Source organism: Penicillium crustosum, assembly GCF_028827405.1.
Source record: "Penicillium crustosum strain IBT 35664 chromosome Unknown utg000001l_segment0_segment0, whole genome shotgun sequence".
Lineage (NCBI taxonomy): Eukaryota > Fungi > Ascomycota > Eurotiomycetes > Eurotiales > Aspergillaceae > Penicillium > Penicillium crustosum.
In genome coordinates this window covers 5,340,138-5,357,253 of record NW_026623122.1, presented here as the reverse complement: position 1 = coordinate 5,357,253, position 17,116 = coordinate 5,340,138, and the positions used below count along the sequence as shown (strand labels likewise).

General features: G+C 50.8%; 5 protein-coding genes across 5 annotated transcripts; 2 read left to right on the top strand and 3 right to left on the bottom strand.

Annotated features, from left to right (window-relative positions):
- Window positions 1-165: 165 nt before the first annotated feature.
- Window positions 166-7,046, bottom strand: N7487_001999 (bifunctional carbamoylphosphate synthetase/aspartate transcarbamylase; the record flags this gene model as incomplete). The annotated part of the gene is made up of 3 exons (XM_056869746.1): window positions 166-222; window positions 277-6,206; window positions 6,353-7,046. 3 exons carry the CDS (start codon window positions 7,044-7,046, stop codon window positions 166-168), a joined length of 6,681 nt encoding a protein of 2,226 aa, XP_056734530.1.
- Window positions 7,047-8,255: 1,209 nt separating this feature from the next.
- Window positions 8,256-11,656, top strand: N7487_001998 (ion transporter; the record flags this gene model as incomplete). The annotated part of the gene is made up of 4 exons (XM_056869745.1): window positions 8,256-8,381; window positions 8,435-8,510; window positions 8,568-9,568; window positions 9,626-11,656. 4 exons carry the CDS (start codon window positions 8,256-8,258, stop codon window positions 11,654-11,656), a joined length of 3,234 nt encoding a protein of 1,077 aa, XP_056734529.1.
- Window positions 11,657-11,941: 285 nt separating this feature from the next.
- N7487_001997 (uncharacterized protein) lies at window positions 11,942-12,261 on the bottom strand (the record flags this gene model as incomplete). Its single annotated transcript, XM_056869744.1, has 2 exons — window positions 11,942-12,158; window positions 12,215-12,261. 2 exons carry the CDS (start codon window positions 12,259-12,261, stop codon window positions 11,942-11,944), a joined length of 264 nt encoding a protein of 87 aa, XP_056734528.1.
- A 356-nt stretch (window positions 12,262-12,617) lies between these two features.
- N7487_001996 (uncharacterized protein) lies at window positions 12,618-13,683 on the bottom strand (the record flags this gene model as incomplete). The annotated part of the gene is made up of 2 exons (XM_056869743.1): window positions 12,618-13,513; window positions 13,590-13,683. The coding sequence occupies 2 exons, from the start codon at window positions 13,681-13,683 to the stop codon at window positions 12,618-12,620; spliced, it is 990 nt and encodes a 329-aa protein (XP_056734527.1).
- Window positions 13,684-14,557: 874 nt separating this feature from the next.
- N7487_001995 (uncharacterized protein) lies at window positions 14,558-17,101 on the top strand (the record flags this gene model as incomplete). Its single annotated transcript, XM_056869742.1, has 1 exon — window positions 14,558-17,101. The coding sequence occupies one exon, from the start codon at window positions 14,558-14,560 to the stop codon at window positions 17,099-17,101; it is 2,544 nt and encodes an 847-aa protein (XP_056734526.1).
- Window positions 17,102-17,116: the final 15 nt, after the last annotated feature.

The window sequence follows — 17,116 nt, the reverse complement described above, 5'->3', positions numbered from 1 at the left end:
CGGAAATTCATCTAATCTATACAGCGATTTATTCACGCTGGTTACGGAGTATCGAAAAACATAACTTTTCAAACAAAAAAAGGAAAAACAAACGTCTCACATGAATCCATGGCGCTTATGGATTCCCCTTTTCCAAATAATTATAATGGCAAAAGAGTTTTATATTCATGGCGCCAAGACAAGAGCAAGGAGAGCCATGCGGCAGTAGAGGCCGTAGCGCATCTGGAATGTAGTTAGTATATTGTTCAGGAAATCGGGGGAAAATTCAACACATACCTGGCGGAAGTAAGCAGCCCGCTGGTCGAAGTCAACTTCCTCAGAGATCTCGGCGTTGCGAGGGAGGGGGTGCATGACAACCATGTGGCTCTTGGCGTGCTTGAGCAGAGCATTGTCAATGACAAAGGTGTTCTTGAGACGCTCGTACTCGGAGAGGTCGGTGAAGCGCTCCTTCTGCACACGGGTGGAGTAGAGAATGTCAGAGCTGGCGACAATCTCAGGAGTCAGCTCCTCGGTCTCGAGGACGAGCTGGCCGGAAGCAATAATCTGCTGGCGGACATCCTCGGGGAGAGCGAGGGCCTTGGGGGCAACAAGCTGAATGCGGACATCGTAGAACTGAAGCAGCTTGATGAGGGAGTGCACGGGGCGGCCGTACTTGAGGTCACCAGTGAAGGTGATGGTCAAGCCGGTGACAGTGCCCAGCTCCTCGCGGATGGTGAACAAGTCCAGGAAGGCCTGGGTGGGGTGCTCGAGGGCACCATTGCCACCGTTGATGACGGGGACCTGGGAGTACTTGGCCGAGATTTCGGTGCTGTTGGCGTCGGGGTGGCGCAGGACAACAGCGTCGCCGTAGCAGCCGAGAGTGCGGATGGTATCCTGGAGGGTCTCACCCTTCTTGGTAGAAGAGTGCTCAGTGGAGATAGCGATGGTGCGTCCACCGAGGCGCTGCATGGCGGCATCGAACGAGGCCGAGGTGCGGGTGGAGGGCTCGTAGAAGAGAGTAGTCAGGACACGGCCCTTCAGGAGGTCAAGAACACCGTGGCGCTGGACACCAAGACGCATCTCCTGGGCGACGGTGAACAGCAGGTGCAGGTCAGCGCGAGAGAACTGGTTCACAGACAGGATGTGCTTTCCACGGAAAGGAGAGCGGGAGAGCATGTCAGCCAACGAGGGGGAGATCTGCGAGGAGGCGACGTAAAGAGGAGGACCAAGTTCGCCAACGGCTGGAACAGCGCTATCCAAAGCACGGAAGCGACGGGCAGGAGTGCCAGAGATAGACGCGTGTCTATCAAGGGAACTCTCCGGGCGGGCCATGGGGGTCACGGGCTTCTGCACGGGTGAGGTGGGGATGATGCGGTGAGTGGACATGTCGGTACCCTTGATAGCATCCTTGGTGATCTCGCCATCAAGGCAAGTGGTCTTGCCCTGGAAGACAACACGCTGAACGGAGCCACGCATCGTCTTGCCGTTGAACGGAGACCAGGCCTGAGGGTTCTGGAAAACGTAGGGGCGGCCAACCTCGACCTCGAGCGAGCTGTCGGCCTGGTCGTGCAGCTCAAAGATCTTCTTGGGGTTGTCATAGAGACGAGCGGTGATGTCCTCAACGGTCAGGCGGCCCTCTGAGACTGCAGTGAACAGGAGAGGGATAGCCTCCGCGATACCGGACTCAGGAGTGGCCTCCTTGCCAGCAAGTTGGAAGGGAATGCTTCCAATGGCGAAGACATCGATGGTGCTCAAGTGGTCCCATAGAGCCTTTTGGTCCTCGGCGGTGGGCAGGGAGCTGCAGGCCGGGAATTCCTCGCGGGAGAGGAAGAGGGAGTAGATGGAAACATCACAGGTGACCTTGAGGCCCTTCTCCTTGCTCAGAGCAATAAGGCTGATATCCTCCTTGGAGGTAACACTCATGACGTGAATGTTACGGCTGTGAAGGCTGGCCAACAACAGAATCGAGGCAAGATCAGTGCTCTTGGCATCAGTGATCAGAGGCTTGCTCGAGGGCCAAGAGCTGAAGTGGTTGGTGACAGTGGCCACCTTGTTGATGTTGCCCGACAAGTGGTTGAAGGGGACGAAGAGAGAGCCAACCTCACCAGTCATCTGGATGATCTGGTCAGAGTTGGTGGCAGTGGCCGCAACAGAGATGTTGAAGTCGCAGAGCGACTTGCCCTGGGCGTTCTGCTGGACAATCTTCAGGTCGCGGGACTCGGTGACCGAGCTGTCAACACCGACCGGCATCAAACGGATCATGCTGAAACCGCCTGCAATCGAAGCCTTGGAAACGGCCTCAAAGTCCTTGGAACCAGCGGAAACCAGATTCGGGACGAATGCAGCAATGTTGACCAGACCGGGGAGAACCACGGTGCGGTGGCTAGTCTGGTAGTCGGCAGGGATGATGTTCAAGGGGAAGTGACGAGCAATAGCCTCGATCAGGATCTTCGCGTTCTTGACGTTGGTGACCAGAGGAGTCTGGTAGTCAACGGCCATACGACGAGTACGGTAACCCTTGGACATGTAGTTGGCCGGGCGACGGAAGCGGTTGTTGGATGGCAAGTTGATGTACAGATCGATGAGGTTGTTGGACAAGTGCTGAGTGAGAGAGTACTCAGACTTCATGTCCTCCTCCTCGTGGTCCGGAAGATGCTCGAGGTACTTGACAGGGACACCGTTCTCCTTGAGGAAATCAGCGGTACCAGCAGTGGCGAACAGGTTGTAATCGAGATCGTGGAGCTTCTTGATCGAGGGCAGCATCTCAAGCTTCTCCTTGTAGGAACCAATGGAGAACAGGATGTTGCGGCGGGGAAGACGGAATCCAGTGGACAAGAGAGCCTTCAGGTAGGCCTCGTACTTGTCACGACCGAAGGAGGCGACCTCACCAGTAGAGGCCATCTCGACACCCAGGACGGGGTCGGCACCAGACAGACGCGAGAACGAGAACTGGGGGACCTTGACACCGACGTAGTCCTTGGGGACTGACACAGGGGGGTACTCCTGGAATGGAATTCCAATCATGGCCTTAGTGGCCATCTCGATCAGGTCAACACCCATGACCTTAGACACGAAGGGGAACGAACGCGAGGCACGAACGTTGCACTCAATGACCTTGATGTCATTATCCTTTGCAATGAACTGGATGTTGTAAGGACCTGTGACGTTCAGGGCATTACCGATCTTGCGGGTAGCCTCCTCAATGCGACGGACGGTCTCCGGGCTCAGATCCTGGGGAGGCAGGATCAGAGTAGCGTCACCAGAGTGAACACCAGCGTTTTCAACGTGCTCAGAGATGAAGTGACCAACCATAACACCGTTACGGGCAACAGCGTCCATCTCAATCTCCTTAGCGTTTTCAATGTACTTGGTGATAACAACAGGGTGCTCACGCGAGACATCGACAGCCTGGTTCAAGTAGCTGGCCAGATCGTGCTCGGAGTAGACAGTGTTCATAGCAGCACCAGAGAGCACGTATGAGGGACGGACCAGCACGGGGTAGCCGACCTTGTCACAGAAATCACGGGCCTCGTCAATGCTAGTCAACTCCTTCCAGGCGGGCTGATCGACCCCGATGCGATCCAACATGCGGGAGAACTTGTAACGGTTCTCAGCACCGTCAATCATCTCAGGAGACGTACCCAGGATGTTGACATTGAGGCGGTGAAGAGGCAGAGCGATGTTGTTAGGGGTCTGACCACCCATAGACATGATCACACCGCTGGAAGTCTCCAGCTGGTAGATGTCCAGAACGGTTTCCAAGTTGATGTTCTCGAAGTAAAGGCGGTCAGCCTCATCGTAATCGGTACTGACAGTCTCCGGGTTGTAGTTGACCATGATAGTCTTGTGGCCCTGCTCGCGGAGCGTACGAATGGTACGCACGGAACACCAATCGAATTCGACGGAGGAACCGATACGGTAGACACCAGAACCCAAAACCATAATACCGTGATCGTCGAAAGTCAGGTCATGCTGAGAAGCGTTGTAGGTAAGGTAGAGGTAGTTGGTCACGGCTGGGAACTCAGCAGCGACGGTATCAATCTGCTTGACAATGGGCGTGATACCGGCCTCAACACGCATACGGCGCACAGCAAGCTCGTTGGAGTCCAAGAAGTTGGCGAGCTGGCGATCGGAGAAACCGAGCTGCTTGGCCTGGCGGATCATAGACACAGGCACAGAGGTAGCATTGAAGGTGGACATGGACTTGCCAAAGTCGCTGAGGCCCTTGAGGCGGCTGAGGAACCACTTGTCAATGTTGGTGAGCTTCCAGATGTCATCAACAGTGTAACCGGCGGCCATGGCATTGGCAATGGCAAACAGACGCTGGTCGGAGGGAGTCTGGAGCTCGCCCTTGATGGACATGAGAGCATCAGACTCATTGAAACCAAGATTGTGGAAATCAACCGAGCGAATGGCCTTCTGGATAGCTTCCTCGAAGGTTCGGCCAATGCTCATAACTTCACCCACACTCTTCATGGAGGAACCAAGCTGAGTAGACACGCGAGTGAACTTCTTCAGATCCCAACGGGGGATCTTGACCACACAGTAGTCAAGCGAGGGTTCGAAGCAGGCACAAGTGGACTTGGTGACGGAGTTCTTAATCTCGTTCAGGGGAATACCAAGACCCAACTTGGCAGCAATGAATGCAAGAGGGTATCCGGTAGCCTTGGAGGCGAGAGCGGAGGATCGAGACAGACGAGCGTTGACCTCAATGATGCAGTACTCCCTGGACAAGGGGTTGAGGGCATACTGAATGTTACATTCACCGACAACACCCAGGTGACGAATCACGTTGACTGCGGTGGTTCGGAGCATGTTGTAGTCCTCGTCCGAAAGAGTCTGGGAAGGAGCCACGACAATGGAATCACCAGTGTGAATACCAAGGGGATCGAAGTTCTCCATGTTGCAGACAGTGATGCAGTTGTCCTGGGCATCACGAACAACCTCGTACTCGATTTCCTTCCAGCCCTTCATACTGCGCTCGATCAGAACCTGGGGGCTGACGGCCAGGGCCTTGGTGCAAAGATCCTTGAGTTGATCCATGTTCTCTGCGAAACCACTGCCCAGACCACCAAGAGCGTAGGCGGCACGAACAATGACGGGGAAACCAATGTCCTCGACAACACGGAGGGACTCCTCGAGGGTAGAAGCAGAAGCAGACTTCGCACACTTCTCGTTGATGGAATCCATGCTGCGAGCGAACAGCTCACGATCCTCGGTAGTAATGATAGTATCGATGGGGGTACCGAGAACCTTGACGCCGAGCTCTTCGAACTCGTCCTTAAGCTGGATACCAACCGAAAGGGCAGTCTGGCCACCGAAAGTCACGTAGATGGCATCAGGACGCTCGTGCTTGATGACCTTGCGGACGAACTCGGCGTTGACGGGCAGGAAGTAAACCTTGTCAGCCAGACCCTTGGAGGTCTGAATGGTGGCAATGTTGGGGTTGATCAAAATGGTGTAGATACCCTCTTCCTTCAAAGCCTTGATAGCTTGACTGCCAGAGTAATCGAACTCTCCAGCCTGACCAATGCTGAGACCACCGGAACCAAGAACCAGAACCTTCTTGACAGAGACTCTGGGGGCAGCCACGATGTTCTCGGCCTTGGTGCCGCCGGGGAAAGAGACAGGCAGGTTGAGAGCCGCCGGGGAGGCAATAGTAGACTGGATGCTCTGGATGAACACATCGAACAGGTACTCGGTATCCCGGGGGCCGGGTGTGCTTTCAGGGTGGAATTGAACACTGAAGAAGGGGCGGCTGGTGTGACGAATACCCTCATTACTGCCGTCATTGGCGTTGACAAACAGCTCTTCCCATCCGTTCTGAAGGCTGCTAGCATCCACAGCATAACCGTGGTTCTGAGAAGTAATGTGGCACTTTCCAGAGAGCATGCTTGTGCAGGGGATGTTGTGACCGCGGTTACCGAACTTCATCTTGGTAGTCTGAGCGCCGACAGCGCGAGCAATCAGCTGGTGACCCAGACAGATACCGAACACGGGAGTGCGGGCATCCTCGAACATCTTGGCCAGGTTCTTGGTGGTAACGGTAAGAGTCGCAGGATCACCAGGACCGTTCGACACGAACAGACCGTCGAAATCCTTTCCAGCAAGGGTGGGGAAATCGTAGTCCCAGGGCACAACCAGAACCTCGACACCGCGGGCAAGCAAGCAACGCAGCTGGTTGTACTTCATACCGACATCCAAGCAGAGCACGCGGACTCCACGGCCTGAGGGGTGTTTGAGGGCGACATCGGCGGGGGTGTGAATAGGCGAGGTTCGCGAATCGAGACTATAAGGAGAGAAAAAAAATATACAGTTAGAAACCAAATCCTCGTTTGCTTTCCCACTGTTATCAGATGGGTAGATCACTTACCCTCAGCAACGAGGTTCTTTGTGTTGGGGTCCACCCATTCGGTCTCCTCAAAGTGTGACTTCCAGTCGACACCGGCGGCACCAGCAACATCGGAAGTGGAGCCGGACTTTTGCAGCAGCATGCGGCCCAGCATGCTACCGGTTTGACGAAGGCGCTTGGTCAAAGCACGAGTGTCGACACCGTGCATGGCCGGAATGCCCTCGCGCTTGAGCCAATCGCCCAGGGAGGACTTGGCCAAGAAGTGTGAGAAATCCTCACCGGCGTAGGATGCCACCACCAGCGCCGAAACGTGAATCTGACTGGACTCGAAGTACCTGGGCAAGTCCTTCAGGAGCTCACACATCTCATCGTGCGAAGGGACACCGTAGTTACCCACGAGTGGGAAAGTGATGACCAGGATCTGGCCGCGGTATGAGGGATCGGTGATGGACTCGGGGTAACCGACCATACCAGTCTGGAAGACCAATTCACCCGAGACGCTCTTTTCAGCACCAAAGTTGTAACCCTGGTAGACAGTGCCATCTGCGAGTTCGAGGGCAGCCAATCGGTCTGAGCCACCCCGGACTGGGATGGAGGCGGGCTTGATCACTCCACTAACAGAATCCATGTTGGGCAGGGTCTCTGGGTAACCAACTACACTACCAAGGTGTGGGCTGGTAGGCAGAGCTGGATCCTCAAGGGAATTGGGAGACATCGGAATTGGTGTTGAGGGAACAAGTCCTCTCGAGGGACGATCTAGTGCAAGCAGGTCACTCTAGTTCATCTGCGAAAATTGGGATTGTTGCAAGTTGGAAAAAGGACCGCAGAAAGGAGTATAGATATGAAATAATAAAAAAAAGGGTAAAGAAAAAGAAACTGCTTGCTGCAACCAGCTGTGGAGGAGGAAGAGAGAAAGAAAAAAACGAGTTCGGCAGAAAATATTTTCGTGCAAAAGCTTTTTCGGTGCCCCACTCTTTCTGTTTTCGGTCAATCAGGTTCACCGCAGAGATTTTCCGAAGTTGCTATAATTCCTGTTATGGATTCTTATGCTGTATGGTTCATTTTTTGGCTAATTATATGTCAATTGATATGTTTGGAGGATTTCCATGATTCTGTCTGTTAAATCCCAATTTTCTATCCATGCAGGCGTTACTGCATATGATGCAATGCACGGGCAGTAGGTGGGCCGATAACGGGATCATATATTTAATATGGGCAGTGGGCAGGTGGGCAGGTGGGCAGTCTATATACCGCCTATACGGACTCCAACCGGTTTAGATATTTTGATTATTCTAAGATATATTCTATCTCATCTCAAAAGATAAAATATGTAGTACAAGACTGGTGATCCCTGTGATGTTGCACATGTGGCGAATCGTTCTGACCTATCGAGTGTGTTATATGTGAATATAGGCTTTTTCTACATGTACGAAGTACTCCGTACATCCTTTACATATTGTTGAAACAGGATTCATGACCGAAAAAAAATCCCTATATCCCTTGAAGTTGAAGGGTAGATATCAACCTAATAGTCTAAAGATTTAAACATACCTACCATACCTAGTTATATCTACGTAGATAAAGAACCAAATATTAAATAAGCTTACAACTTACCGAACAAGGGGTGAACCGGGGTAATCAGTACAATGACGTGGGGGGTTGAGCATGAGAGCTTAGATTTTCCCCCTAGTACTATTCGTGCTAGTATGAGGACTATCTTTGGACTATCTTCGGCCTATCTTTCGATCTTTGGACTAAATTAATCGCGCTTGGGCCTGGACTTTAACCTTGAACTTCGTTTGCTTTCCTGCTCTTTTCCCTTCATTTTCTCGCGTCTTTGTGTTTGGCTCCGCAATGATCTAACATTCTGCAACCCTCCCAACAACCTCAGTTATGCTGATTTGAATTCGGAAATTTCCTCGCCATGTTCGCCTCGCTGCTTCGTCCAAAGCGCCAGCGCGAGCAGATCGAGCAGTCCCCATTCTCGACCCCCTCCCCGTGGTTTCGCACCGCCCATAACAACTCGCGACGCGTCCCCGAGCCGATGAAAGTAGCGACGATGCGCCAGAGCTTCGGGAAATCGACGAAGAGGATATGGAACAGGACTGGGATGAAGAGGAAGAGGACGGACCACTTGAGTCTACCCCTCTACTGCCCATGTTCTCTGCGTCGCATTTGGGTACGAAGAGTTCTCTAGGATACGACATATACGGCGAACAATTGACCAACTGATTAGACGCGCTGCCTGTTTACAACATCACCCATGCCATTCGTCCCTTGATCGCTTCCCGCTGCGAAACCACTTTAACATGGGATCAACTACGCTCGCCGCAGGTCTCCCAGTTCCTGATCAAACCGATCCTGCAAAAGATCATGTCGGCCCACTTTTCGCGCGCGACCCTCTATGCGTTGATGGCCAATTGCCTACAATTCGAGAGAGAAATACACCTAAGTCCGGGGAACAGTGGAGCAAATCAAACCCGGGCAATGGTCAGTGAGCTGTTAGCGATAAAACTATTGAGGGAATACTCGACCCGAGAATTGATCGATGCGCTGTCTTACGAGTTCTATCCACTCCAGGGCCAGGACCAATCCACGGCGCCAGTCACTAGGCCCCAGCGTAAACGGGTGGTTGCTGCCCGTGTCTCATGCTTGGAGGTTGCTATTCGCTCACAGGCCAAACGGTTCTTGGCCCACCCCGTCGTGGTACAACAATTGGAGGCTATCTGGGCGGGGACAGTCGTCTTCCACTCTGCCGCCGACAATCTCCATCGTCCTGTGAACATGAATCAAGTTGGAAACCTAGACTATGGGGCAACAATGGATCCCAATGGGGACGTTGCAACAGAGTCCAGCAATAACACCCTCCGGCGATCAGTGACAATCTACAACCCCCGAGACGCATCTTTGTTCAAATTATCACGACTGAGAGTCCCGCGCTACCGACAGTTTCTTTCTACCTTGTCTTTTGCAGTACTCCTGGGCCTGTTCCTGGCGGTTCTGGAACAGCGAAGCCGCAGAATCACATCCCTCGAGATTGTGTTCTGGTTTTGGAGTGCCGGATTCATGCTTGATGAAGTTGTTGGGTTCAATGAGCAAGGCTTTAGTCTTTATCTGATGAGCTTCTGGAATCTGTTCGATGTCGGGATTCTGCTGTTGCTCTTCGCATACTATTGCTTGAGGATATACGGTACATTCCTAACCTATCCTAGAAGTCAGTTCATCGCCGACCAAGCCGTAAGTCTTTCTATCTTCACGAAGGTTCATCTATCGCTACATGCTAATTCATTTCAGTTCGATGTTCTTACGGCTACAGCTCCCTTGTTATTTCCGAGGTTGTTCTCCATATTGGATCATTATCGCTACTTCTCCCAACTCCTCATTGCTTTCCGAATAATGGCATCAGATCTTATTGCCGTCTTCGTACTCATTGTCATTTCATGCTCTGGCTTTTTTGTCTCGTTCTTATACTTTGGAGACAACAAGTCCCCCAAAGTGGTCGCTTATGGTTTGTTCCAGATGCTCATGGGATTTACGCCAACCGCATGGGCAATGTGGGATGAATACAACTTTTTAGGGAAAACGATCCTGACAGTCTTCCTATTCATTTGTCACTTTGTCGTCGTTACTATCTTAATCACAGTTCTGACGAATTCCTTCATGAGAATTGTCCAGAACGCAAATCAGGAACATCAGTTCTTGTTCGCTGTCAATACCATTTCGATGGTCAAGTCTGATGCCTTGTTCTCCTACGTGGCACCGACAAACGTCATCGCCTGGCTAGTGACACCTTTCCGGTACCTGATGCCGTTCCGTGAATTCATTCGGCTCAACCGGACCATTATCAAGATAACCCACGTACCCATACTGTTCACAATTTGTTTCTATGAGAAAACAATCCTCTGTTCTCGGGTCGTTCAGCCAATGGATCTAATTGAACCCGCCTCGCAAAATGAAACTCAGGCTCATCCCCAGAAATGGCAGCCCAGTCGATTCCGTGGTTTCAGCACCAGTGCATCGGTCTTTAGGCGAGAGCCCTCTGTGGCAACATACCAGAAGGATCGGGCGCTGGAGGAAGTGTTTCGACGCCCGTACAGTGACGATCGAATGCGACGGCCACCAAGCACTGTGCATGAAAGTCAGACCAATAACGTCATCAAAGACTGGATGCAGGAGATTGGCTCTGGACCGGCCAATGGACCCGATGATGGGGATTCCCTAGTTGTAGACCATCGTGGGGTGCACCGGCAACGACCGAAATTTCCATTCCGGACTAGATTGGCCAACCAACCTCGAGACTTCACCGAAACGACCCGATCGGTAGCTTCGAATCCCGAGGACCGAACAAGTATTGCAAGCCCAGTTATCCGGACTCGGCGTACAAGACCCTCGGTCTCGCCCACTCAGAGACGACACCTCTCCCATCATACAGACATGGAGGGCGATGATGAACTTACCAGCAACGATGGCGACTCAAACGATGACAAGCCCTCCGTCCAAGGGTCCACGGGTGAGACAGCTGACTCGGTTGGAGGCGCAGAGAAACCCTCGCCCAAGTTCTACAGCTCTCGCCCATCTACAGCAAGACTTATCTCGCGCCGCAACAGCCCTACACGTCGTGTCAGACATACGCGGAATGCTTCTGGAGTTACTATGCTGTACAATCCCGTTGGATCTCCAAATGAAGAGACGGAAGGCCGGGTCACACCTACACGGCCAGATGCCGATTCCTCCGATGGAGAATCACCCCCTGCCACCTCTGCCTCGGTAGACCAAGGTACTATGAAGCGTCATATTCTAGACGTACCTCGTCCTCGGAATCCTCCAATTGGACTGAACCATATGTCCGTTCCCGAGTTGGAGGGTGTCTACCTATCTGATCGGCCCACCGGGACACGGCCTCGGTCATCCCTTCTCTTTGATCTGGGATCTGACCTAGGCGATAACAAGGCCGTGGCAGGTGGATTTTCCGGCGCCCTTCCCTCTAGTTTCCAGACCCAACTAGGCTTCCCCCTACCCGCTATTCGTCGTGAAGCCCCAACCCAAACGCAAGACATGCTCAGCAAGTTGGTTCTAGCTCGCATGAACAACATCGAAGAAGGATTCCGTGAGGTGATCAAAGAATTCAAAGATCTCCGCCGCAGCGAGTCCAGTCGCAGTCCAAGTCGACCCGATGAGTCCCGGGGGGCTACACGTGAGAAAAAGAAGCGTGACAAGAAAGACTCGAAGAAGAAAAGCGTCAATTCCCCCGTGAGCCGTGCTAGCAGTGGTGGAAACCCATTTAAAGCACATGGACCCGGTGATGATACCCTGCGGTCTACCTAACTGTTCAGTACATTCTGCTTTTCGGTGATAACATCGTGTAAAAACCCCTGTAAATTGATTGGGAGGTTCTTTTGCTTTTTCGGGATATTTGCTTTTTGTCCTGGCGCGTTGGCTTTTGTTTTACGGATACCAGATACCATCATCTCATTCGGGGCACATAAGGGCAAGGTTCAAGGTTCATCAATCCACACATAAGTACAATGAAATCTTCATATTCTAAACCTTCTATCCAATTCAATGCTCTATTTCCTCGTATAGTTCATGCTCCTGGACAGCATTTACCCCTTAGACGCTTCCTCTGGGCACTTGGTATCCCTTTCGAGGCGGACGGGCAGTGTGTCCAAATGTTTCTCCTTGCTCTGTTTGATCGTATTCGCCACCCTGAAACGCCGCTATCTCTTCCTTCGTATTGAGCGTGCCAGGTTGGGGAGCTAGGAAGCGGAACATCAGAAGTGTACCACTGACGACCCCGAAAACGCTTAATAGGGCGATGTTGCGGGGTCTAATTTTCTTTTATGTTAGCACAGACGAACATCGACTCATGGGACAGATACTGACTTCATTTGTTTCCGACCTTGGTAAACGGCTTCTGTCATGGTAGCCATGATGGGGTTGTATATGGGGTTGTTTTTTTGATAGTGCAAGCCGCTTGGAGATATTCAATTCGATTGTTCAGAAGTAAAATGAAACTTCCGTAGTAGATCTATAAAAGGAAAAAAATAATGACATAGACATGAGCACATGGTGATTAATAGTATCCGCCACTTCTCACGGGCTTTCCCGAAGGTCATCTTGAACTGCCCTCTCTTCTTCCTCAGTCATGTCTTGGATCACCTCCAGGGTTTCCTTTTACTAGAGACTCTCAGTCAGTTTGTTGTGAGCTCCAGATAATACCTAGAGCAGCGATCTTTATATGGGTGTCTATCGAGATATATACATGGCATAGGCTCCGAAAGAATGCTTATACACGTTCTTTAGACCCAGGAACCACCATTGGCTTGTGATGCAAATTGGGGACAAGTTTATGCCAGTACTGCCAAATCACGACCGTGGCAATGGTTGTTGGAATGGCAACCACCCAATAAAGCCAAAACTTGTTCGACATACCCCAGCCATTGTCCCCACACTGGAAGAATGACATGCTAAAAATTGACGAGATAAAGGTAGGCGGGAGAAAGGCTAGTGTGACGAAGGCGATCGTCTTCATGGCCGAACTGTCGATCTGTGCGGCACGACCTATCTCCACCGAGGTTTCCGCATTAGCCTGGGCGACAGTATTGAAGGCTAATTGGATCTCATTCTGAAGCCGTTTCTCGTTGGAGGCCGAGCGATGGCGTAGATTCGCGACGTAGCCTCGAAAGAATTCTAGTTGATTACGGATGTCTTCGTCTGCGCCATAGTATGGCTCGTTCCGTTTTGACCTCATGTAGAGAGCATATTGGTTTAGGATAGTCTCGACATTCTGTACTGAGACGTCCAGATTCTCGTTGACGTGTATGGCGTGGCGGGCAATGTCATGCATTCTCCTGTAATCCGGTCGTCGGGCTTTACCTGGATTTGTCTCTTTTTCAATCGCCCTGACTTGGTTCCGGATCGCCCAAACGGCGGCCTCTTCGAGATGGGCTATTATCTCGAAGATGTGCGAGTAGGGCCAGAATGGAATCCTCAACTGAGAGTGAGAAAGGGGTGAATTCGATAGCGAGTGGAGAATTAACTCCTGTATGGACAGTGCGGGGTCGAAAAGAAGCAGAAATGTCCGGTTAGTAGAAGCCACCCATCGAGTAAAAATATTCAGTTTGATCCAATCGTAAGTCAAGTTGGCTCGGACGTGTTTGATTTCGAAATATGCCCATGTATCTATATGTCAAGTTAGTAAACTTTCGGGTCAGGTCCACCTAAGCACCTGGGCACCTGGGCAGCTGGTGCTACTTACTAAAGCCTGTGACAACCCCTGTCTGACGAGTTGTTTCACAACCAAAATATCCATTAGATGTCTTGTAGGAAGTAGACCACCATTTTTCAGGCATTTCAAAGGTTTGAATAAATTCATTGCGACATCGCTGGCATGTACTAATTTTGTTTGCGCTTGCGAATCTGTTGACATTAGCAGCGTGAAGGAAAATATGAAAATATGAAAACATCAGATATTCGACTAACATCAGGCATATCTGAGCATCCGGGGTGATGGAGGGGTTTCCGTGTTGTGGGCTGAGAGATTCAGGATAAGCTTGACTTGTTTGCCAAGTCCCATCTTAAAACGATTTCAGTTTGTTGTCCATGTATCCTTAGAAGAGATGTCGATACTAACCTTGTCCACACTGTGACAGTAGCAAGCTGGGACATGAGCAGCTAATTCCACTCATGGCAAAATATGTTGTACTCGAGAATATGGTTGAATCGAAGAATTGCAAATCGAAAGTACTTGGAGCACAGCCCCCCACACTAACTAACTAGTTACATATGCAGTTATAACGGTATGGTATCTGAGCCTGAAATTTATTCAGCCTAACTCTACTACCTGATAAAAGCAAATAAATACGCTATAGTAAAGCAATATTACCATTGTAGACCCTGAATTTTACCTGTTATATATGGAACAGTCACTATAGTCCATATTTTTGGAGCTAGGTAATTCTTCTAATCCTTCCAGGAAATCAGAAAAGATATATCTACATACATACATAAAGACATATATATATAACTATATAACTTGGAAGGTGAAAGATAACTAATACCTTGTTTGTTATACAATTCGCCTGGGCACGGGTATCTCCAGGCAGCAGAGCCTCATTCCCCATTTCCCCACAGCTCCACAACTCTCCCACTTTCTTCTTCTTCCTATTCTTCTTCTTTATCTACTAAGGTAGTAAACTATACTGACCTCTTAAATATCAATCCAAAATGGAGCTACCTCATCGTCCTCCAAACTACACACCTCGGGGAAAAACTGAAAATCTTCAGCTCTTACAGAAGCAACAGGAACCGAGTAGTGACATTAAAAGAGAACCTGACACCATCTCAACTCTTACAAACACCCCCGATACCCCCACGACGCTTTCAACAAGCCACTTAGATTCTCAGGGATCACTTTTCAACCTTACAACAATGCCATTTTTACTTCTTCTCGATGGCGCAGATACCATGGTGTTCATTGACCCTTCCCCGGAGACCATCCGATCCAAGTTGCCTCTTTCCCCACAAACAGTTCCCCATCGCATCCACAGTGAGAAGTTATTGGCTACAGGCTCAGCCTACTTCAAACGACTCTTCAATCCGCAAATGCAGACCCGGGTCCGAAAGCGACGCGGCTTGACTGGCAAACTTCCAGATGGGATTCGATACATCTTAGACCTCACACCCCCAACCCTAGAAGAAGATGCAGTCATCTTCCTAACCGAGCTTTCCTGTCCTATGAGTATCAGGACATGGGCCTCGAAACAGCATATTTGGAGTCTGCCAGGGTCGTGTGTTGGAGGACAAGATGACTTGGAACCCTTCGAGCAGCTTACACAATTCCCTACAGAATCGCCTGACCCCAGGGCTGGTACCGATATCGACCACCCTGGATATTTGGAAAATGACCAATTTTCGGCATCACAACCTGAAACAGTAGAGCAGACAGGCTTGCCGGCGGAATACTCAGCCTCCCGCCATCGTGAAGGCATTGAGCATATTCTCCACGTTCTGGAAGGACTAAACCCTAGAATAGACACTCCTTGCAAGATGTGGACCTTTTTTGCCCTCGCCAAAATATTTGACGTGGCTACGGTGCCGGCCATCTGCGACCACATCATCTCGTGGTTCTACGAACTCAACAACACTCGGTTCATCGAACTTCATCCAGAGGTAGCATATCGAGTGGCATGTGGTATCAAATCTCCCAGCCTATGCCGAGACGCCTTTGTCGAAATGGTTGGGGATGAAGCCCTGCTGTACCTGATTCGGGCCACACAATTCAAGTCAATCGGGTCCGTGGAAAGCTTGGCGCGGAGCCGAATTTCCGATGTTCTAGATGACACCGAGGTGCAGCGTATTGAGTATGCCAGCAAGAGTTTCGGCGACTACGTTGTTCGATGCTTCCTACAGTTGACCGGGAATGAAATGCCCTGGTTGGCACGCATTGTTGAGTTCCAGAAGCTTTCCCGCCATGCTCAACTTTATCCTGCAGATCAAGGAATCATATGTCAACTAGTCACGACACTGAAGGAATTCATTCGAGGTCGCATCTACGGGGCTCTGATCAAGGGAAGGGACACAAATCGCTCATTCCATGTGGCGCCAAACTTGGTGAGATCCGAAGACCCGTACGATCTTTGGGGCATGGACAAGAGGTTTGTCCTTCAGCGATTGATTGGGCAAAAATTCTGGGAGACGCTAGTATGGCAGGATCCCTATCAAGATGAAGCACCTCGTCTAGAGTCCCATTCTTCCATAGCAGAAATCGGCAATGGCTCACTAGCCTTTGGTGCCGAAACAGCAGCAACGATTCGCCAGGTGTCTCATGGTGAAATTCTCCAGATGAGCCATGTGTTCAACCAAGCGGTTAGGGCTAGAGATCAGGCTCGTCACGAGGAGGAGACTCTGGCTGCGCAACATGCGGGCGGGCATGTTAAGATGGAGATGACCATTAACGTCCGGAAGTCACAATTCGGAAATGATGTTGACAGCACCTACAACAACGGCCCTTTCCTCAACCCCACCCCTGCTCCCACCCCTACCCCGTGTCTTCCGCATATATCTACATTGCCACCAAGGACAGACATTTCAGCAGAAATGTTTGACGAAAGAACATTCAAAAGTGAGGTTCACTCTTTCTTGAGAGAATACGCAATAGAGATGCTGCAGCAACCTGGCCCACCTACATGCATGCGACACGAAATCACAGATACCCTAATCTGCCTTACATACAATGAATTTCAATACCTACCTCTATGGGCGGGCGGCAATGACGATGAAACGGGTGGTGTTTTCACCGACTTGATCATTCCCGCCATGGACGTCGGTGGATTCTCAGCTCCTGGACCCGCCGTGCACACTGGCAGTGTCACTTCCACCAACAATTCTTTCAGCGAGGTCGAGGCCAGTGACACCCAGAGCACGGTTTATGGCGCATCTCACAACGCCACTTACAGTTACGCGTCGGATATCATGTCTGTGGACTCTACCGACTATTCCCAGTTTAGACTCAAACATGAGAATCATGAGGGCCAAGATGAGGTGCAGTCGGATACTTACATGGAGGTTACTGAGTATGATGATGAGGTATCATCCCTGGATCTTGGTCTTACTACCGACGACGGTGAATACGAAACACAGAGTGATGGCACCATTACCATGGATATGGGATCGCCTGAGCCTTCTGGTACTGGTATCTCCGAGGATATCAAAATGGACAAGGTGAAGGACGAAGGTAATGAGACTGAGTTCGAATTTGTCGATGCCTAGAACTATGTTTCAAAA